The 24,292-nt window shown below is 37.5% G+C and overlaps 1 protein-coding gene across 2 annotated transcripts; it reads right to left on the bottom strand.

The window, feature by feature from the left end:
* Positions 1-34: 34 nt before the first annotated feature.
* NAA20 (N-alpha-acetyltransferase 20, NatB catalytic subunit) lies at positions 35-18,933 on the bottom strand. 2 transcript variants are annotated; one of them, XM_039874374.1, is made up of 6 exons: positions 18,777-18,933; positions 9,928-9,952; positions 7,076-7,166; positions 6,509-6,644; positions 1,020-1,132; positions 35-552 (listed from the first exon to the last, which is right to left on the bottom strand). In XM_039874374.1, exons 1-6 carry the CDS (start codon positions 18,827-18,829, stop codon positions 467-469), a joined length of 504 nt encoding a protein of 167 aa, XP_039730308.1. In that variant the 5' UTR covers positions 18,830-18,933; the 3' UTR covers positions 35-466. The 2 variants fall into 2 exon arrangements, with proteins under 2 accessions (XP_039730308.1, XP_039730307.1); XM_039874373.1 differs by having other exon boundaries at positions 1,020-1,165; positions 18,777-18,931.
* Positions 18,934-24,292: the final 5,359 nt, after the last annotated feature.

Genomic DNA, 24,292 nt, shown 5'->3' on the forward strand with positions numbered 1-24,292 from the left:
CAGTTATAAATGAACAACAAACTTACAAAAAATATTGAGTCAACAGTGCATTTTATTATACATCTTAGATTTATACATTTCATATATACTTTTAAAGCTTCAATTAATAGTTCAATACAAAATAAAAAAATATATAAGCAGCAGTGGTTCTCAGGCACAGAAATTAGGAGGATTGGAGCAAGTTTTTTCCTAGCATATAGTGAATATTATGAACCATGATAGTGGAATGTTTCCTTCTGACGTAGCTGCCTTTCTGATTGAATTTTATTACAGTGGACAGCTTTAGTAGGTATGATATTACTAACTAGAAACAATGAGATTTAAAATAAGTTCATAACCTAAATTTTCTTGAAGTCTTTAAGACCTAAATGATTACTTTTCTCTAATAGAACTCCAAGATCATCCAATGAAAATAATATTGTCCATAAAATATCTGGAGCATCAGCCTAAGAACCACTGCCCATGGTTATTCAATGTCTTCAGGCCTCACAGGATGAGGTAATGGTATAATGGATTTCTTCTCAGTGTCTCTGGAAAGTGCTTTCCTCATATCTGTTAGGAAGCAAAATTTAATGTAAGTACCCAAATATCAAAACATTTTATATCAAAATTTAAAGTACAAAAAGTTCCCATAAGTTTTGTCAACTTCTATCAGATTCCAAGAGAATTCATCTTTATATAATTGAGACCCAGTCACAATAACCAGACAATAACCAACTGAGATTCAGCTCTCCATACAAATGTTCTTTTGACAGAATCTTAGTAAAATGACATGCCTATAACATAGTAAGACAGTAATTGATGGTAATTAGTCATTGGTTGGTTAATATAAGTTGATTAGTGTTAGGTTCGTAAAGGCACGTTTAAGGAGATTTAAATATTATAGCTCAAATTTAAAATATTAAGTCCAACAAATATGATTCACTTAAATTTATTAAAACTCTTGGATAGTTCAGTTTGTGGAATGAATGTAAATGTTCACCACCTTCTTGGTGATTCTGCCACAGAAGGGAGCTTACCGTAAGCATCCTCGTCAGGCTCCCCATTGCTGGCTGAATAGTACTCTATGACCGTCCGGTATACGCTGTAGCCCAACTGCTTGTACATGTTGACTGCAACTTGATTAGATACTCTTACAAAGAGATCAACAAAAAATCCACCTTTTCTTTATTTTTTTTTAAAAAAAGAAAAATTAAAATGTGAGAAATCCTAAAAACATATTTTTAACAATAACTTTTGCTTTTACTTTGACTACTCAGAATAGTAATAAGACCTCGCAGCTGATTACATCATAAATGAACTTTATATTGCTGAAGATTTATAACAATTATTTTGCAGTATAAAAAGATGACTGCATACTAATATTTAAAACCCACAATATATGAAAACATTTAAAAGCAATATGTGCTTTTTAAAAAGCTTTGTTTGTTTGTGTTTTTTTTACAATTTGGTTACTTGGCTTAAAAAAATACTGTGTATTTTATGTTGCAGTAATTGATATGCTCATTTTACCAATTACTTTCTCACATGAACAAATTAAAGACTTGGAAGCAAGCACCAAAAATTATTAAAAAATAAAATAAAAAGAAGCAAGCATCAGTGTGGCCATAGCCCAAGTATAGCTATAACATTGGTCACAGCCCTGAAGCCCTCAGGTCCCTCTGGTCAGTGACAGTCCCACCTTTACCCAGAGGTCTTCACATTGACTCTTGTAATCATTAGCTCCTTGCTTTTTGCTGTAGATTTACCACCTATTATAGTTTAGTTTCTCCTGTTTATAAACTTATATAAATGCAAACATACTTTATATATTTTTTTCACTTTATATATACTTTAGTGATCTGCCTCTCTCAATATTGTACAAGAAAGTCTTGGGGTACCTGGAGCTTGTTCTTCATTGTGCCTAGCATTCCAATGGACGACTATACTACAAATTGTGGTCCTACAGATAAACATTTCCGGTTTTTACTGTAACAAACTGTGCTGATAATATTTTTGTCTTGTGTCTCATGGTACAGTATCTAAAGTCTACCACTAGGTGTGTCATTAGTGGCTTATTTATGGGAGTATGCACATCTTCAACTTTATTAGATAATGTCTATTTCTCAGCCTGCTTTCCCTATACTCCTACAGAAGCGGTTAAGACTCCATTCCCACAGTACCAAGACTTAGTGTGTCAGACATTTCTATTTTTGAAAATTCTGTGGTATAATGGTTATCTCAGGGTATTAACTGGCACTTTGGATTACTAACAAGACTGTATATATTTTGTTGGCCATTTAGATTTCTTGTTCTGTAGTCCTTATTGGTCATTCACACATTTTTCTTTTTCTCTCCAGAGATATAGTTCTTTATGTATATCTTTTTCCGTTTTGTAGCTGGTCTTGTCATTATCTTTATGTATCTTTTAATGAACCAAGTTACTTGACTTCAGTGAACTTGAATATATGAACCTTTCCTTAACAGTCAGTACTATTCATATCTTATTTCAGAAGTTCTTTTCTACCCTGAGCTCATGGAGACACTCATATTATCTTCAAATGGCTTTTTAATTTTGCTTTTCATATCCAGGTTTTCAATAAATCTGGAATTGGTTTGTATATAGAAAGATAGTAATCTAGGGAAAATTTCTTTCCATATGGATATCCAGTTGTGCCCCCACTTTTATGAAGTAAACCCTTTCACCATGGATCTGCAATTGCTTACTCTGAGAATGTAGAAATCCATGTATTCTTTGGTCTGTTTCTCAAATTCAGTTCCACTGGCCTAGACAACTACACCAGTCTTAACACACAGTCTTACTCATTATTGCAGTTTGAAATCTGGAAGGGCAAATCCACCCATTTTTTTTGTTTTTTAGGAATATATTGTCTCTTTTTGGTTCTTTCCATTCCCCTGTAAGTTTTTAGAATCAACTTAAGTCCCACAAAAAATACTTGAGATTTTGATTGCAATTACATTGGCTATTTGAACCAGTTACCAATTTACTCTATCAAGTCCTGTAAGCCACAGAGGTAGTTTATCTTTCCACTTAGGTCCTCTTTAATGTCTCTCTCATAGTTTTATAAACTTTAGAGGGCTTGCACAATTTTTGTTAGATTTGTTCTCTAAGGCCTTAAAGTTAATGTTTGTGGGGTTTTTTGCTTTATTTTTAGGTTTAATGTATTTTGATGCCACTGTAAATGGCATCTTTTTCTAAATTTTATTTGTATAGAAATACAATTGAATTTTATACCAGTTTTATATCCAACAACTTTGCTTAACTTTTATTCTAAACATTTGTAGATACTTGTGGGTTTTTTATTTGTGTAATCTTATATGTGCAAAATGTTTGGTTTCTTCTCAATCCTATCTTTTACTTTTCTTGTTTTATGTGTTGTCTAGTATTTCTAATAAATTAGTGAAGAAGGCTGCCTGTAGGCATCCTTGTCCCCGATTTCAAAGGAAAAGCATTCAGTGCATCACCACCATATATTTACTACAGGTTTTTTGTAGATATTCTATTTTCAGATCAAAGAAGTTCTTCTGTTCCCTAGTTTGCTAACAGTTTTTTATCAAGAACAAATACTGGATTTTATCAAAGCATTTTCTGCACTTACTAAGAAATGTTCTTAAATCGGTTACTGTGGAATATATTTACAGAATTTCTAATGTTAAACCAACCTCCCCCTAGTATACCATCCTTTTTATGAATTGCTAGATCCATTTTGCTAAGATTTTTCTGGGATTTTTGCATCTATAATAAAATTTTCCTTGAATTTTCCTCTCTAATATTTCTTGTCAGATTTTGTTACCAAGGTTATCCTAGCCTTAAAAGAGGAATATTCCCTGTTTTTATGTAAAATTGAACTTATAGTCATTATTTCTTAAATAGTTGGTAAAATTTGCCTGAGAAGCCAGAGTTTTCTTTATGGAAAGATTTGTGCCTACTGATTGAAATTCTTTAAGGCTGGGGTCAGCTCACAACCTATTTTTGTACTGCTCTCAAGCTAAGAATGTTCTTTTTTTTTTTACAATTGTGAAAAGTTGTTTTAAAAAGAGAGAGAGAAAACAATATGTGTTAGCCTAAATATTTACTGTTTGGCCCAGCAAAAGTTTGTTGAGCCCTGTTCTATAACCTTAATCAATCTGTCTGACTGGTAACAGTAAGCATGTTCAAATCTCCCATTATAATGATAATTTGTCTGTTTCTCGTAGTTTTGCCAAGTCTTGCATTTTTACTCTGAATCTATATCACTGGGTACATAAAATTTTTTATTATTACATTTTCCTGATGGATTATCAATATTCAGTGACTTTTTTACTTTGGTAATTATTGAACTATAATGTAACTATTGTTAATTTAAGTGTTCCAACTGTCTTTTGGTAATAATTTGCATAATTTAAAATTTTCTTTACTTTCAATCTTTCTGTATCTTTAATCTTTACATACTTCCTATAAACAGTTCTGACAGTCTTTTTAATTTTAAATTTAATGTCATAGGAACACTTAACATGATATTCCCTCTTAATAAATTTTAAATGTGCAGTATGTTACTGTTGACTGTAGAAAATGCTGTACAACAGACCCTAGAGCTTATTCATCTGGCTTAACTGAGATTTTATGCCTGCTTATTAGTAACTCTCCACTTCCCCCTCCCCTAACCCCTGGCTACCATTATTCATTCCACATTTTGATTCAATGAATTTAACTATTTTAGATATCTCATGTAAGTAGAATCATGTGGTATTTGTCTTTCTGTGACTGGCTTATTTCACTTAACATAATGTCCTCAAGTTTTTTGACTTTTAACTAGAATCATTAGTCCACTAACATTTACTGTTGTAATTACTGTTAATATTTGGATTCATGGCAGCCATCTTATTTCATGCTTTTTGTTTTGTCACTCGAATTTCCTTTTTCTCTCTTTTATTGAAATGATTTTTATCATTCCATTTTTTCCTCTACTTGTTTGGAAATTACATAGTTTCTATTTTTACTGTATACATTTAAAAATACATGTATATATGTATGGATATAGATATACACATACCCATACAAATAAAGATCACTTAAATTTTAAGCAACTATTCTAAAATAATGAAGGTTTAAAAACTGGAAGGGAAGGGAGTTGAGTAGTTTTCTACTTTAAGAGATAAAGAACCTCTCCTATAATCACATTAAATCATATGTGCAAGGTCGTAACTAATTAGAACCCATTTCTGAATTCCCCACTTACTATATAATAATGCCAAATACTTTTTTCAACATATATACCATTAACAAAAATGTATAAACTATAATCTTGCTAAAAATTTCCTCCTCTTCCTTGTTCAGTCTAGAGAGAATTTTTCAAATTCTTAAGGACTAGAGTTGTTTCTTTTTCAGCTAATACTATTTCCTCTCTTCTCTGAATGAGCTCAAGTTCCTCCTGCCACCAGCTTGGCTCAGAGCATTTTCAAGCCATGGTTACTTCTTTAAAACTTACCTTTAATTAAAGCAGAAACCCTCACAAGGCCTTCCCAGCAGCTACTCCCTTTCCTATATACTTCTAGGCATTTGGAGTAGAGGAAAAAATGGCAGCTGCACAACTGGTTAAATTTAAACACACATCTCTTATCTCTTCTAGAATGGGCTAGCAGGAGGTTGTCCTCTCTTTAAATTACCATATTACTTTCAACTCACATAATGAGGATGTTTGAGATATACAACAGGTCTTAAAAAAAAAAAAAAAAGCCATAATGGCAGTTCCCAAAACTGCTCCAAGGTACTCCAGGGTGCACAAAACTCATAGAGGTGCTGCAGGATATTTCAAATGTTCGGGGAAAACACTAATCTTAATGTCAGGTACTAGCAAACTACTAGTTTGATGTAGTTAATAATTGCAATGTTACATCATGTTACATTCCTTTTGATGACATAGTATCTTTTTGAAGCAAGGTTTGGGCAGTTTCTGTAATTTAAAAAAAAACAAACCCAATGCCACATGAAAATCAGTTTGAAACAGGAAAGAAGGTAGTTGTGTTGAATCTGTTTGCAAGGTTTGAGAAATCATGCAGTGCTCAAGAAGTGCACACATCTCACTAGCAGGTAACCACAGTTATTTTACAATGAAATAAAAATATTTTCTTTCATTGTTTATTTTTTCCAAATAGCAACTAGGTTGTGAGGCCACATATTAAGCAGTTAGAGCATAACTGCTTATTAAGATGCAGAGAATTTGGGAACACCTGCCATAATTGCAAGAATACTAAAAGAAACCTCAAGGGCTAGTCTTTGATTCTACCAGTTACCCAACTTATAAGCCTATGGCAGGTCATAGGTCAAGTCTATTTTCCTCAATGGCAAAATAGGGACAATAACACCACTCTGAATATGTGACAGAATTGTGAGGATTACTGGAGGCTAAAAATGAAATTCCTGTAAACAGTAATGCACAATAGATAGTCTAAAGGGGAAAAAATATAAGTGTTCACTGAAAAATGAAATGATTAGGGCTCATAAATTATTTGAAAATCAGGATCTCACCTTTCCGAAATCTCCTCTAATAACTCCATAAGTTTAGCAGCCAAACCAAGGCGTCGAAATTCTGGGGCAACAGACAGAGCTGTGACATGCCCATGCCATTCTTCCCTAGCGACTGAGCCTTCTGCTTTACCCATAACTGCCAACAAAAGATTGCATTCATTAGTAAACACATGGGTTTACACATAAATATAGAATTACTGTTTGGTACATTTTTATTATAAAGGAAACTAATGACAAAGTTTTAATTTTTAAATCCTACTTAAAGTCATCTACCTAATGGTTATTAGTGCTTTTATTTGAAGTTCACTTGTAAATGTCATGCTAAATCTAGTTGTAAAAGCAGAATTAGAAAGTTTTTTAAAAGGAATGATATACTAAAAAAAACTGATTTCAAACACAACTAGAATATGTATTTTTAAAAAATATAAAGTGATTTGTTCAACGGTTTAAAAGGAGATAAAATTATAGGCATCATGATTATACTTTCAAATCTACATTAAATCAGTTGAAAGCTGTATTAAAATATGAACTACCTACCCAAAAAATTACTAGTGGTATTATACTTACTATAACCCATCAACTCTCCACCAGGAGCCTCTGCAACGATGAAATACTCTGGCCAGTGGGCAAGGTACTGTAAGTAAAAAGGAATCCCATACTAGAGTCTTGTTAAGGAATGTGAAAATGCTGTACAGTAACAAGTTCTTCATAAAAGGGATATTTTAAAAAGTCTCCTTTAAAAAGTATATTGTTAAAAAAAGATCTATATATCCCAGCTCTATATAATTCCTATAATCATATCGTTATGTGAAATATTTAGGCGGCCTTAATTTCAGAATTGCCTGAACATACCACCTCAAATGTAAATGGAGAACGCACCATCTAATAGAAAGCAGAGAACCAGGACAGATCTGTAATCTGTCTCCCTACTGATCACACTGTACCTAATTCTCTGCATAGCACTTACCATCATCGCCTGATATTCTTATGTGTTTACTGTCTCCCCTTAGACTATGAGTAATGTGTGCTCTATCCCTGGTGCCTGGAACACAGTAGATGTTCAACATTTATTTTTCTATAATTGCACTGGAAAATTAATGACTAGTTCCTACTTCAGCGTCAGCTATGAGACTGTGAAAATAACTTTACTTCCAGAGGCAACTTAAGAATTACCCAGTTTTCCTTTCCACTGATTCAAATTCTGCATTTCTAGTAATGTAAATAAAAGCTGACTTAAGAGTGAATGCCTGAATAGTCTGCTCACTACTTAAGTCTTCAACCCCCACGTCCTTACTGATACATACTCATTTCTACATTTCTTATTTTAAGCTTACTGATGCAATTCTATGAAGGGACATCATCAATCCATATATATATATTTTTTAAGTTCCTGGAAAACCTGTTCAGTAAATTCAAACTCTCCTATGAAGGACAAGCTTTATTTTGAATACTCTTCAGACATAACCCTTAATACAGCAGGCCAGCCAGTCTTCCTTCCATCCAGCCACTAACACACCATAATCTCTCCTCCAGCAGAGGAACCCCAGATTCCCACTCATCAACCACTAGGATCTGGCAGGTTACTTTCAAATATGGCTTCACCTGGATTGACACTTTTACTGTAAATTTTAAGGGTAACTGAAAGCAAACCATTTAAGATGATTTGCATCCTAATTTTTTCCCTTACTATATACAGGGAAAATTGTGTCATTCAAAATTCTTCAAAACCCTTTTACTTATTTTTTAAACATGGAAGGTTTTTAATAAGTCATAATTTTTTTATAAATACAAATGAAAACTTTGGAGATTTTTTGCATTTTCTACTTAACTTTGTTTCTGATATGTAGCCCTGTTGCCTGTACCTACAGTTAATTTTTACTGCTGTATAGTAGTAGTAGTGAAGACAATTTAAATATACTATCTCTGACAATGAACAAAACTTTTTCAAATCCTTCATGAATACAGAATAATTTAGCTATTTCCTTATTGTTATGTGTGAATGTTATTCCAAAATTTTAATATAATTCTGCAATAAATATTTTTGTAATGACATAACTTAGGGGTTAACAAACATTTTCTGTAAAGGGCCAGATAGTAAATATTCTAGGCTATGTGGTCCCCATGGTCTCTATTGCAACTTACTCAAACTATAAAAGCCATAGACAAAAGCCACAGACAACAGTAAATTACTCAGCATGGCTTTATTTATTTGTTAAATAAAACTTTATTTAACAAAAACAGGTAATGGGCCAACTTAACTTGGCTCATGCACATTAGTTTGCCAAGCCCTGACATAATTGCCTCTATTGCTTATTTTCCAGTTCCAGGAAATGGAATTACTACTAAGTATTACATTGCCAGTGCCTTCCAGAAAGACTATAGCAGTTTATACTGTCACTCGCAATTTATGAGAATGATCCTGTCACCTCATCAGCACCGAGTTTTATCACTTTTTTAAATTCTTGATAATTTGACAGGTAAAACATATCTCATTTTGGTTTTAATTTGCATGTCTTTTGACTGGTGAGACTGAGCTCCTAATATATTCATTAGCTTCCCATCTGGCCTCTTTTATTAAATTATCAGTTAATATTACCCTTCTACCCTGCAGTAGACATGGATGACAACCCAGAAATCCAACTTGTGTTTTAAGCCACTGAGGTTGTGAGGTAGTGCAACATAACCCAGAGTATCCTAACTTCACACATCTTTACCCATTTTTTTTTATTGGGGAGCATGATAGATGCTGCTAATTGTTACCCAAAATCTTCTCTTCCTTTTAGTAACAAGCCCCAATTTAAAGTTGGCACATTCCCAGACTCCGTTACAGCTAGATAAGTACAGCATGAGGCAGATGCAGGCCAATGAGATACAGAAGGGCCGCATGCTATTTCCCAAAGGTACCCTTGAAAGGTAAGGACACTCTCACCTTCCCTTCTGTTGATCCTCCTGCCAGGAACATGGATGTGATGCCATTTGCTCTGGCAGCCATCTGAGACAGGAAGGCCAATGCCACCCTGAGAATGTAGAGTGGTTCAGGTGGAGAGCCTGATCACTGGTGACTTCATGGAACCACCACCTGCCCTGAACTACTCTTCATCTCCAGACTTCATTCACATCAGACAGAAATAACTCGTCTTGTTGAAGTCACTACTTTCTGTTATGTATAGCAATATTACTGAGGGGCAAGCTGGGCAGGGGAGTTGTATTATTATAGAGTTATGAGGTTATTATATTAGCAGCTTGCCAGGCAAATTTAAGACAAATCTTGTTCCTAGTTTTGTTTTTTTAATTTCTTTCATTGTTGCTTATGATAGTTCCTGACCTACAAATTTTAAAGTTTTTCAGTACTTATTTTTTCCTTCTGTTCCTCCATTTTCCTTAATAAGCCTTCATTAACTTTTTTTTTAAAAGGATACAGTTTCCGTAAGTGGATCCAAGTTACTGAAAGAAATGAGAAATGTCAATAGTAAGCACTATTTACAAAATCAGTTCAAATAAGCCCACTAAAATTAAAAATAATATGCACAAGGAAATGAAAACACGCTAAATACACAACTTGAAAACCAACTTTTGGGTCGAGAAAGATGGTTTAAACTACCTAATGGCTATAATGAGCTGTCATAGCAACTATAAAGATATCTATACATTTTCGATTAACTGCTTTTTTAAAAAATTACTTTATAGTTAATATACATCCAAACCTTCCATTTTCTAAATGATAATAAATTGTTAATGGAAGTAGGGACCAACTAGGCATATAAATCACCAAACAGAAGATACAACCAGCCCACTGCAGCAACTGACAGGGCTTTTCCCAACCTGTCTCTGGGCCTTCTTTCCCTGACAATTCCTCCTTTCTCCTTTATTCCACCCTTCAGATGCGGGCTCTCCCCAACTTGGTTTTTGCTTCCCACTATAAAACATTCCCACCTCCTCCCTTCCCCAGTGTCCCCAGTCCTATCCTTTCAATTTTGTATTCTCAGAGGAAGCCAGATCTGAATCTGGTGCTGTGCCTCACCAGCATATTCAATCACAACACTCCTGAATCAGCATTTCTTAAAATACATCTCCACTTCCATCTACAAAGAGTCCTTCCCTCTCACTTTCCTATCCAATTAATAGAACCATTATTTTGCCAGGCTCAAAACAAGCGACCTTCAACCCTTCCTCTTGCACATACAAATTCTTCTTTGGGACCTTTACCAGTGCCCGACAGGCATAATGCATTTCTTTACCTCAGCAGTTCTCAAACATTTTGGTTTCAGAAACTCTTTACAGTGAAAATTACTGAAGACCCCAAAAAACTTCTATTTATGTGGGTTATGTCTATTCATATTTAAAAATTTAAAACATTTATGTTGAAATAATTACATGTTAAGATGAATAACTTTAAAATTGAGACATAACTGAAAAAAAAAATGGCGTAGATGAGAGGCTTGGTTCATCCCTCTCACAACCAAATCAAAGTTATGACAGAAACAGAGCAAACATCAAAAAAAGTTGCCTAGGATCTAGATGAAGAAGTCTTACAACTAGGGAGACAAATAAGAAATCAATTGCCCTGCAATGGGAGGAGGTAGAGTGGGGTGAGGACGTGAAGCTGCCTGGTCCCAAGCAGCTGAGTGGGACAGAAGCTGTGGCAGCTGCTGCTGCAGACGCCGACTAAAGTGGCCATGTCCACGAGTGGCCTTTTGCTGTGAAAATCTGCTCATTCTGAGCACCAGTGCTGGGTGGGCTGTGTGGGGGGCACCAGGGACTTACAAGGGGACACCGAGTTGTCAGAGTGAGGGCCGGAGATGAGAATCTCTCCCGGACAGAAGTGCTGTCAGTATCCATTATTCCTCTGTTGAGACCTTACCCCTCCCAGGGTGCAGACTCAGTGCCACCATAGCTGAGATGTCATCCAACTGGATAACAAGATGTCGCTCCGCCCAAAGGATTCCCTGAAACTCCGCCTCCCCCAACTCCTGTGAGCCCCACCCACACCACATCCTGGTGTATCCTCAGGAGAGTCTGGTGCTCCTTGCTGAACAGCGCCAAGACTCACTGGTGGCAGCTGGCCTCGGTTTCTGGCGTGGCCACTTGAGGCAACTATAAGCACAGCATCTGTGGACTGCTTGCTGAATCTTAACAGGTGGCCCTAGAGGGGCACAGCCTGGGGCTAAACTTGGCCTGCAGCTAAACCCCTCAGGACAGTGCCACTGGATACCTACTAAACAAAGGCACATTAATAAGACCAGGAGTGTTAAGAGCTTTGCTTATTACACAGAAACAAGACACAGAAAAGCAGCCAAAATAGGTGGACAAAGAAGCAGAAACCATATGAGAGAAGAGAACAGAGATCCATGAATAATGGAGTCAAGCAATCTAACAGATGCAGAGTTCAAAACACTGGTTATAAAGATGCTCAATGAACTTCGGGGAAGTATAGATGAATTCAGTTATAGCTTTAAAGAGATAAATTAAATGAATGAATGAATGAATGAATGAATGAATAAATAAATAAATAGATAGATAGATAGAAATTATAAAAGGGAACCAGTCAGAAATGAACACATTATCTGAGATGAAGAGTATATTAGAGGGAATCAAGAGAGTGGATAAAGAAGAGGATCAAACCAACAATATAGAGTTTGGGGAAACCAAGGTTACTCAATCAGAATGGCAAGAAAAAAGAAGCCAAGACTATAATAATAATTAAAGAGCCTATGGGACAAAATTGAATGTAAAAACACATCCGTGTCACAGGGCTACCTGAAGGAGAAGAGGGAGAACAAGAAGTTGAAAAGCTATCTGAAGAAATAATGATGGAAAACGTCTCTAACCTGGTGAAGGAAACAGACATACAACCCCAGGAAGCTCAGAGAGTCCCAAAAACCAGGTACACAAAGAGGCACACCAAGACACATCATCATTAAAATGCCAAAGTTTAAATACAAAGAGAGAATCTTAAAAGCAGCACAAGAAAAGCAGTTAGTTACCTACAAGGGAGCACCCATACGACTGGCAGCTGATTTCTCAAAAGAAACTTTGCAAGACAGAAGGGCTTGGCAAAAATATTCAAAGTGATGAAAACCCAGGATCTACAACCAGGAATACTTTATCCAGCAAAGCTATCATTAGAGTCAAAGGACAGATAAAGAGCTTCCCAGACAAAAATAAGCTAAAGCAATTTATCAACACCAAGCCAGTATTACAGGAAATGTTGGAGGGACTTCTTTAAGAAGAAAAAACATGTATCAAAAACAGGAATAAAGAATGGTAATAACTACATTCCTATCAACAAGTACCTCAAATGGAAAAGAATTAAGTGCTTCAACCAAAAGATAGAGTGGCTGAATGCATAAGAAAACAAGACTCCTACATATGCCGCCTACAAGAGACTCACTTCAAATTAAAAGACATATACAGACTAAAAGGAATGGGGTGGAAAAAGATACTGATTTGATGGACCTAGAGGGTATTGTGCTGAATGGAATGGGCTGCAGAGAGAAAGACAATATCGCATGTTTTCATGTAAATGTGGAATCTAAAGAACAAACCAACAATAACAAAAGCAGTAATAAACTCATAGATACAGAGACTATTTTGAGGGCTACTAGACGGAAGGGGATTTGGGGGGATGGGAAAAAAAGCAAAGGGATTAAGAGGTACAAATGGATAGTTGCAGAACAGACATGGAGATATAGAGTGTAGCATGGGGAAGATGGTTAATAATGCAATAAATATGTAAGCGGGAAGAGGGGTACTAGATTTAGTGGGGTGATCGCTTTGTGAGTATGTGGATCTCTGATCACTCAGCTGTACAACTGAAACTGGTCTAATTATATGCCAACTATATTGGGGAAAAAAACGAACTGTACAGTGTAAATACGAGCAACTAATTATTATATTTCAATAAAGATGGAAAAAATTTTGAGACAACTGATATAACAATTTCAGGTATACAACATAATTATTATTTGTATATACTGTGAAATGATAGTTGCAAAATTTTTTTATTGTGGTGAGAATTTTAAGGTCTATGCTCTTAGTAAGTTTTAAATAACTGTATTCACTATGCTGTTCATTACATGCCATGACTTATTTGTAACTGGAAGCTCTGTACCTTTTAACCCTCTTCATCCATTCTGCATGAATAACTTTTTTAAAAATTGTATGCAACCACAAAAGACCCCAAATTGCCAAAGCTGGAGGTATCACACTCCCTGACTTCAAACTATACTACAAAACCATAGTAATCAAAACAGTATGTATTGGCAGAAAAACAGACACACAGACCAATGGAACAGAACTGAGAGCCCAGAAATAAACCTACTTACATACTGGCAATTAATTTTTGACAGTGGAGCCAGAACTATGCAATGGAAAAAGGAAAGTTTCTTCAATAAATGGTGTTGGAGAAACTGGACAGCCATATGTAAAAGAATAAAACTAGACTGCTATCTTACTCCGAACACAAAAATTAATTCAAAATGGAATAAAAACTTGACTGCAAGACGTGAAATAATAAAATACATAGAAGAAAACATAGGCACTAAGCTTACAGACCTCAGTCTCAGGCATGTTTTTGTGAACTTGACCCCAAAGGCAAAGGAAACAAAAGCAAAAATAAATGAGTAGGACTACATCAAACTGCTTCTGCAAGTCAAAAGAAACTATCAACAAAACAAAAACGTAACCAACCTAAAGGGTGAAGATATTTGCAAACGACACTCCTAATAAGGGGATAATATGAAAACCCACTCAACAGCAACAACAACAAAAAAAACAGTCCAATTAAAGAATGAACAGAGGACCTGAATAGACTTTTTTCCAAGGAAGACATACAAATTGCCAACAGACATATGAAAAAATGTTCAACATCACTAGTTATTAGGGAAATACAAATCAAAACCACGCTGAGGTATCACCTTGTACTTGTCAGAATAGCTATTATCAAAAGGACAAGAAACAGTAAGTGTTAGAGAAGATGTGGGAAAAAAGGAAACTCTCATACACTATTGGTGGGAATGTAAATCCATGCAGCTACTAGAGAAAACAAAAATTCCTCAAAATATTAAGAGCAGAACTACCATATGACTCAGCAATTCTTCTTCTGGGTATTTACCCAAAAATTATAAAAACACTTGTAAAAATACATGTACCCCCATTTTTGTTGCAGCATTATTTACAATAACCAAGACATGGAAACAACTTAAACATCCACCGATGGATGATTAGGTAAAGATGATGTGGTGTATATGTAAAATGGAATACTACTCAGCCAAAAAAAGGATGAAACATTGCCATTTGTGACAACATGGATGGATCTTGAGTATTATACTAAGTGAAATAAGTCAGATGGTCATAGATACAGACAACAGAATGGTGGCTACCAAAGGCAAAATGGGGTAGGGGAGGGGAAAGTATGTAGAGGGGGTCAAATAGATGGTAATAGAAGGAAACTAGACTTTGAGTAAGGAGTACAACAGAGTACACAAGTGTTGAATGCTGTAACCTGAAAGGTATAATGTTATTAACCAATGTTATACCTCCAAAATTTAACTTTTTAAATTAAAGATGAAATCAAGTTAAAATTAACATCAAAGCCTAAAAGTAGAAAAGAGAGCTTTCAGGTTGTAGAGATAAGGCATGATCAGTCCCTCTGGGTGAATAAAAACACTGCCCACTTTGATTTTCCTGCTATACAGAAAGACTCTTGTTAAAAATATGAATACTGCTTAAATATGAATACTGCTTAAGGGAAAGGGAGAAATAATACCAACTGGTGTTATAGGCAGACACTGCTCAGCACTTTCTCTGAAAGGTAACAATTAACTTTTTCATTCAAAACAAGCAATTAAAAGACAGACATTTATCATCAATCCTTAGGGGGTCATCTGATCTTTGCTAGCCAATAGACTTAATGATCAAATTAATTTACTAGAACAATAATTTTCCAAGTCATTTTTTCTTGTATTTTTCTTTATGAAATTGCCAAAACCATTAACAGAGAATTGAAAAACAAAGAAAGTGATGTTCAGTTGTGGCTGCTTTACCTAAATGAGCAGTGTAAAGCCAAGTGCAAGCAGCCAAACTATAGGGACTAAGATGGTTGTGCTTTAAGGACATCCGTGCTTGCATTCTTCATATGTAATTACATTGCCAGAGACAAACTATTTCACCACCTCTCAATACCCAGGAACCTGCTCCAACAATTCTCCTCTCCCTTCTGGAAGAAATGTACAAATATGCTTTATAATTAGCCATCAGCGGCTCCTGACATAGTTCCCCACTCCCTCCACCTGAAATACTCTCCTTGCTTGCTTCCAAGATCCCACCATCAGGTTTTCCTTCCACCTCACTGGGCCAGTAGGTCTTCACTCTGTCTGACACTTGATGCCCTAGAGCACCATCCCAGAGCCTCTTTCTATCTACACTCACTCCATCACTTAGGTCAGGGGTCCCCAACCCCCAGGCGTGGACCAGTAACTATCCATGTCCTGTTAGGAACAGAGCCTCACAGCAGGAGGTGAGAGGCGGGCCAGTGAGCGAAGCTTCATCTGTAATTGCAGCTGCTCCCCAGTGCTAGCATCCCGTCCACCTCAGCTCCACCTCAGCTCATCAGGCATTAGATTCTCACAGGAGCACCAGTCCCTGGTGCCAAAAAGGTTGGGGACCACTGACTTAGGTCACCTAGTTTCTTGGTTTTAATACCAACTACATAGTGTTGACCTCAAAATTTCTATCTTTAGCCCAAACCTAAATTTGAGATTCCCATGCCCAGATGCCCACCTGACTTCTCCACCTGGGTATCTCAGTGCACTTGGCAGAGAATCCCAAGTCCTATGCTAGCATCTCCAAGATCTAGCCCTTTGACTCTGACCTCATCCTCTCACAACCACAGTCACTCTGCACCATCCACACTGGCCTATCCTCCTGAGAGGTATCTGTGCACTTACTATTCCCTCTGCCTGGAAGTTCCTAACCCCAATATCCACATGACTCATCTCCTCATCTCCCCTAGGTATTTCTTCACTGACACCTTCCCTAAACACTCTACCTAGAGCTGAATCCTCACTCACTTCCTATTTCCCTTCCCTGTTCTCATCTGTCCTTTGTACTGAACACTAAGTTCTACATGTATTTTATTTTGCCTTTCCCTCTAAAATGTAAATTCCATAAAGATAATTTTTTTTCTGTTCACTGCTGTGTTCCAACACTGCCACATAAACAGGCACACAAATAACTTTCCAAGAATAAAATATTTGTTAATTTTAATGCTTCTACATCAATGGCTTCTTTCAATTCCTGCTACAACATCCTAATACCATGATTCCCAGAGTTCTCTAATGAAAAGCCCTAATTAAAGTGAGAAATAGAAGAAAATGAGGAGGAAGAGGAGTTTCTCTACTGGCATACTCTGAAGAGGCCTTAGCTGGATGATTCTTTGAAATCTAACGTTCTATTGTAAATGCTCATGCTTACTTTCCTTCTGCTGTATTCATTTTCACATAAAACAGTGCTGTCCCTTCCCAGATCTTCAGTTAAAAGTGATTCTCCAAGGGGCATGGCATTTTCCTACTGCTGAAACTTCAAGGCACACTGCTGCCTCCTAGGCCTACACTTTCAAAACCCAAGCCTTCGTCAAGTCGTCATCTCTGGGGTATTGCCAAGACTTCTTAAATGGCTTACCTGCCTGGTACACCTTTTCTAATCACCTCTCATGCCACATAGCTCTGTGTTGGAGAGCTCAAGCTCCAGAGCAGTGGTTCTCAAACAGCCGGAATTTGCATTTTCAAAATGTTCCTCAGTGGTCAGGAACCACTCTAAGAACCACTGCTCTCCTGCCAATCTCCTTGTTTGACCCACTCCCACTGCAAAGCTCTAACACCTGGGGCAAGTCATTTGAGCTCTCAGTACCTTAGTTTACTCATACATAAAATGGGGATAATGAGAGTACCCACCTCACAGAATTGTGAGGACTAAACAGGTTATTACAGTGCCAGTGCTGGGCACAGCAAGAGCTCAATACAAATTGCCTTAGTTATGCTGCTTCAACTGGGAGGCGCACAAAAGAAAATTCTTCTCACAGGATTGAGTCTAAACCTCTCAATAATGGAGCAAAGTCCTCACTTTATTCTCTCTGGCTACTCAGTTACAGAAACCCACTACTATAGTCACACTCATCTCCCAGTTATCTAGCTATACCTCAAGCTTTCACCTTAACATCCACTTCCTTCTTCAAAACTTCCTTATCACTATCAACAATTCAAGGCTCATCCGTCTTGGAGATGTTTCCAGCCGTCTAATCTCAAGTTTTTTACATCTTCCAGACACTTGGATCTGAACCACTTGGTCCTGTTTTCACATATTGCCCCTTTGTCTTTAAAAGTCCATGTGGGATTGGCGGGTGGGTGGATGGATGGATGAATGTGGATCGGTAGAAAGACGAACAGATGGACAGACCGACAGATATGTGATGGAACCAATAGACAGATGTGTGATAAAGCTAATGTAGCAAATGTTAACTGTAGAATCCAGTTGATGTGTCTATATAAGTGTTCACGGCAAAATTCTGTCAACTTTTTAAATGTTCAGATATTTTCATAATTTTTTTCTTTTTTAAGGAAAAAATGGTACTTACAAGTCACAGGTCCTGACTTAATTCGGATTTAAAGAAAGTGCAACCTTTACCAGCATGTGGCCCCTGCCCTGACTCCGCACAGCAGAAAAAAAGATGTCCTGGTTGGAGCGCAGCTCCAGCAAAGAGAGGGGCAAAAGTAAACCCGCCTGAGAGAGGAACTTCAGCGGGGAGTGCCATGATCACAATGTTATCTCACTGAGATACAAGTTAACCCTTACCACCAGGTACGCTGCACAATGTACATATTCTCTCAAACACTTAGCTATTAGCTACTGATCTCGCAACGACCTCTGCGGATGTCCACCGCACGGAAGAGAAAGCCGAGTCACTGGCCCGAAGGCAGCAGAGCCTGGCGCCCGGCCGTGGGCGCGGGCCGGTCCGCCACCTCCTAAAAACCCGGCACATCCTGACAACCACCGAGGAAGGCGGCCTGCGCTGATGAGCACGCAGGGTTGCGGGGTGAAGTGTGAGAGTCTCGGCCAAGGTCAGCGCATAGAAGACTGTGCCCCCGGGCACCGGCTTCGGACCCTGCGGCCCCCAGGGAGGCTCCAGTGGCGGCTAGGCGGGGCTGGCTCCCCAGACCCCCAGGGTGAGGGGGCGTTGTCCAAGTGTTCGCCCAGGGCGCACTTCACTCACATATTATTGAAGCGGAACAGGTCATCGCATGTGAAGGCCCGGAGCGTGGTCATTACGCCGCCGCCGCCACCCAAGCCCTCTCCACTGAAACCCTCTCGCCACAACCTCCCGCCCGCTCCGCCGGAAGTCCGCCAACGAGCGGCCGCAGATGTGGGGCGGAAAACTGCTTCCGGGCCACCAGTCTCTAACAACCACGCAGAGACGCAGCTCCCTCTGGCGGCCCGAGCCAGAAATTGCCAGGTCATGGGCTCTTAGCCCTCAGAACCTCCAAACCCGTCTATGGGAGCGACAGAAAGTGGGCATTGTGATCTAGCAAAGAGACAAAGCTGCCGGGTTTAGGAAGCCAAAGCAGAAAAGCGAGATTCAGGATCACTTGGGTGCCCCTTAGTAAATGAGGAAGGAAGTGATAAGAAGTGGAAGGATTCATGGTCCAGAGCGGCCTGTCCCATTATGAGAACTCTGTATGGGATCTCAAATATCCTAATATCACGTTTAAAAACAAAATAAGGTGAAATTTATTTTAATAATGTATTTTATTTTACCCAGTATATTTCAAATTGTTATGGAAAAATCCCCAAAACTCCAAAAATCAGACCAGCAAAAAGCCAAGAAGTAACCAAGAGAGAAAGAGAACTCGGTTTTATTACGCCGGCGGTCCCAGAAGAGCTAGTGCTCTGAAAATCTGGACCCGGAGCTAAGGGGCAATTTCACTTTTATACCTGCGTAGTTACAGTTGGCATGGGCTGATTAATAGACCCCTGAAATGGGCTGATTAACAGACCCCTGAAATTGCTATGGGCTACGGGCTGTTACAGAGCATGGATTTTCTAACAAGCACTAAAGCAATATATCTTTTCTAACTAGCACCAAATCAATACATCTTAAAGAGAGGGGCTACATCTGTCTAAACACTAAAAGCAATATATCTTAAGGGGAGGATGAGTTCTCAGTTGACCCGGAGATCTTTGTTCTATGTAGCAAGTATGTTTACAGAAGCAGAAAAAAAGGAACTGATTAGAAATGCTGGCCAATTAAGTGGGAAATTACTCTTCAAAAAGTTATCACTTCACATATAATCAATAGAAAATAATATTAATGGAAAGTTTTACTTTTTTTTTTTGGTAAAGTCCTTTATATCGCGTATATTTTATATTTGCCACATATTTATCTCCAAGAACTAAATTGTCATGAGAAATACTTGTTCTGTATTTAAATTTCATAAAATGTATACATAAAGTATATGGTTAAAAAGTAGATTCACACAACCAAAAAGTTCCAAGCATGCTGTTTTCAAATGACTGAATGGAACATCAGTTTTCAAATTTAAATTTAAATGAAAGTTAAATAAAGTTGAAAATTTCATTTGTCAGTGGCACTAGCCACATTTTTTTGTACTCAGTAGCCCCATGGGTGGTGGCTGCCACCACTTATAAAACAGTCCAGGTGTAGTCTGAGAAATGAGCATGTCCTACCTGCTCTTAGAGATTCTTTCTCCCCCTACCTTCCCAAGCTACTACTGAGGTGGTTTGGAGGAGGGAGTAGGTAGGCCCATGAGAAGGCTCTTCCAAGATCCAAAATCAGATCCAAACATCATTTCCAGATCTTCAACAATATAGGCATGTGAGTGTAAACACACATGTAAGAGTCCCTGGGACTTGCAAACTCATGCCCACAGGTACAAATGTACCAGCAGGGCAGAAATGTGACATCATGAACTCAGCTTCTGCCTGCTAGGTGTTTAAACAGGGAGAAATTTTAGGGGCAATTTTCGAACAGCAAAGCCTAATGTGCCACATTAAATGAAGTTAAACAAGGATAATTTTTAGAAAAGGTAAAATTACTATTTTCATGCAAATAAAAAATGAACATTTGTCAAAGATTTTAACTCTTTAATTTAACTAATGAAAGGACCAGTAAGATGTTACAGCCTGTTCAAAGGAGAATTTAAAATGCACAAGGCAATCAGGATTTTGCTGATATGTATTTAGAAATATGTATAAAACTTGTCAATATCCACAGAGTGGTAATCTACTGCATCTCCTAGACATACCTGATGCATTTATATTTCTATAGACAAGAATCATTTTCATTACTAGCTTACAGATTTGTAAAATAGGTCAAAAACAATAAAAGGCAGAGTTAACCTGGAAAGATGTAATTGACCAGACATCTTTTATAAGTCATTTCAAAATGTCTCATAACTTTTTCTGATGAACGAATATTGATTTGAATTTTGTTGGTTGTGAAGTTTTTATAGTGTTTATCATTATTTTTTTATGACTACTTTATGTTTGTACTTATTTAAGTAACAGTATAATAAAAGCAATCTTGATTTTTAAAAACCACTGTGGATTTAACACAAAGACAACACTCAATCCCTGCAGGCACTGGTTCCTGTGGGCTACCAGTTTGCAAACACTGATAGAAGTTATGATTCAGAATCATCATTTCCAGTCACAGATCAAAACTCTTGTTGTAGCTACATGGCAATGCAATGTGTGCCAGGTCACGGGGATGTGGAGGAAATTACAGAGAACATCCTGGAAACATAAGCTAGATCTCCTTTCTCTCTGTCTACTTGTTTTTAAACTGTTATCAGTTTCCAATGAATTAACATCTCGCAGGATGCCTGGCAGGTGCTCAGTAAATAAAGGAGACATATGGGTTGTACAGAAAATCATGCCATCCTTCGTAGTTTACAAATAGATATTATGTTATCAACTGAGTTATTTCACTGTGCCTCAGTTTCTGTAAAAGGTATGTAATAATAGTATTTACCTCATTGTGTTATGAAGTATAAATAGCTAATATTTGTAAAGCACCTGAAATAAGGCTTGCCATTTGAATGTGTGTTAAAGAAAGTAAATAAAGTATTTTGCATTTTGAAGATTCAAAACTTTGAAATGTAGAGTGTGGGAGAGGCAAAAACCGTTAGCACAGTCAGTGTGTGTGGCACATTGTTCACATCCCAGATGAGCAGCTTGTTTCAGAGAGTCAGGTCCTTTGAAGCCACCTTCCTTTCTCTTATTATCTTACTCCACCCAGAAAAGCCTACATGTCAGCACTTGTTTTATTTTGTTTTTTAAAATACCCCTTAGGACTCTTCACTTAAAAAAAAAAAAAAGTCTGTGTTGTTTAATAAAAGGGATTTATGCCCATTATTTAGCAAATGGAAGACTTGTAGAGATATACAAAGAAGAAAGCAACAAATCACTCAAGATTCCATCCAGTAATAAATCATGTTAATCCCTGAAGAACTTCAGACATCTTTTTATGTAGTTTATTTAAAGGGAGTGAGAAAAAGACTTTCACTAAAAAGAGGCTCGGATTAGACATGTTAATATTAAATTAAAAGTTATTACTTTAATTTTTTTTAATTTAGCAGAAGAGAACTGAATTAAAACTAAAGAGGTTGCTGAGCATCACATGGGTACCTAAAAGTTTCCTTTAAGGCTTAAATATGTATTTTATTATATCATATATATTAAATATGATTTCAACTGTTACCAGAGAGTGGAGTCTTCTCCTGGCGCATTGTCCAGGTTCTTGATGTCTCGAACAAAGAATTAAGAAAGACACTGAAATACAGTAGAAAAGAAAAGTTTTATTAGAAAGGAAAGTACACTTCCAGACGTGGAAGCGAGCCAGAGCAAGAGAAGTGTGGCTCAAAAGGCCTGGTAACGAAGATTTCAGGGTTTTTATCCCTTTTTTTTAGCTATGAGTGGTTACTTTTCTTAGAGGAGTGGGCTTCCTTGATTGACAAGATTGACAGGACTCAGTGATTCGTCATTTTGCTTTCTGCGCATGTTCGTTCCCAGAATTCAGTCTGTTATAATGATATTAATGAACTTCTGGGCATATGTATCATATTATAATGATGGTATAATGAGACTCAGGTGAGTTGAAGGTCATTGGGGTCTTCATTGTGTAGGTGCGAATGACTGGCTTAAACTGGTACCTAAATCTCTGCCTACTGGTTTCTTTGTGTAAATTAAAAAATGCCTTCTGGCAAGCTTAATTGTGGGTGGATTAGGGTGGACCCCTTCTAAAATAGAATGACCTCAGATTCTTTGCAGGCAGACCCGAAAACCCCCTAACTAACTTTCCTGCCTACCTCTTTTCTAAGAGCCATGAACCCCCTTATTATTAGTATGGATGTTGAGGGACAGGAGGTCTCTTCTTCAGTATCTGCTTCCTGCTGAGAATGCCACAGTCCCTGCCTACTGGTGTTTCAAGGAGCTCTTTCTCTTTCTGCCTCATTCAGGGCGGGGTCTTGGGTTTCCTGCTAATGTGCCACCTCAGTCCCTAGACAAGGAAAAGAAAATACAAACTCGTTATTTAAATCATACATCTATTAATTTCTATGCTTGATTTGCCTATTAGGTGAGTAAAGGGAAACAGGCTTGGTTAATATTGTTGTAGCCGCCAGCCCCCGAAAGGCACACGGACCACCAGAAATCAGTGAGTTATAGGAAACATGCTCTTTATTCAGCCAGCTGGGTCTGCCAGGGGCACCCAGACCCCAAATTAAGCAGCCCCAAAATGTAGAGGTACAGGGTTTTTAAGCCCTAAATCCCATTCCTCATTCTGTCTTAAACACAAAGGTCTATTTTTCTCATATTCACTACCTGTCAACCCACAGGTCAGTTGTGCAAGCTGGGGTACAGAAGCAGAAAGCTTATTGTTAGAATGTTATGTTCCCATGGGTGATAGCCTATGTTCCTAGGGGCGATAGCCAAGCAGTAATTTTCCAGCCAGCACAATATGTTCCTAAAGAGTATAAAGAAAGACCTTTGGCTTAAAGTTTCCCCCCTTCCTCAGACTCTAAGGGCCCTGCCTGGCTTAACACCATTTCTGCTTAACAATGGGCGGATGCCCCTTATCAATAGCCAGAAGATCTGAGTGGCTAGGGCACTTATCAAGATTTGAGGGTGAAAGCCTTTTTCCGAAGAAAGGAGGGAAGAAAACTTAACTAGGTTTACTAAAAAGATTAACTATGCAAGAGATGTCTCATTTCATTTCCTGCTAAAAGATTAAGAATTTGCAAGTGATGTCCCGTCTCACAACCTCTTAATGAAAACCATTAAGAGACTGAAATAACATTTTTATTACGAATTTCAATTTAGGACACTATTGCCTCTTTGTAATGAAAGATGAGCTGGTTATGATTTTTGTCTCTTCTACCCTATTCTCCTGATTATGTCATTTATATTATTGTTATTTTTCAGAACTTATACATACATCTGTGTTACAACTATTAATCCCCCTGTTGCTTTTTAAATATATAATTGATTGGCTGTAACCCTCACCATCATTTTTTATTACAATATTCCTATTCCATTTTCCATTTTGATTCATTTGTGGAATGGCTGGACTTTGTTGTAGTGTTTTTTTCTTTCTTTCTTTGGCTTTGCTTTGTTTTCTAGGAGCTGGTCCTCTGCTTTCAGAGTTCCTTGGTCTCGTAGAATGCCTGATTGGAATATTGGTTGGATATCCGTGGGTCCCATGTTCCTTCT

The sequence above is a fragment of the Pteropus medius genome, unplaced genomic scaffold (genome assembly GCF_902729225.1).
Source record: "Pteropus medius unplaced genomic scaffold, Ma_sr-lr_union100, whole genome shotgun sequence".
Taxonomy (NCBI): domain Eukaryota; kingdom Metazoa; phylum Chordata; class Mammalia; order Chiroptera; family Pteropodidae; genus Pteropus; species Pteropus medius.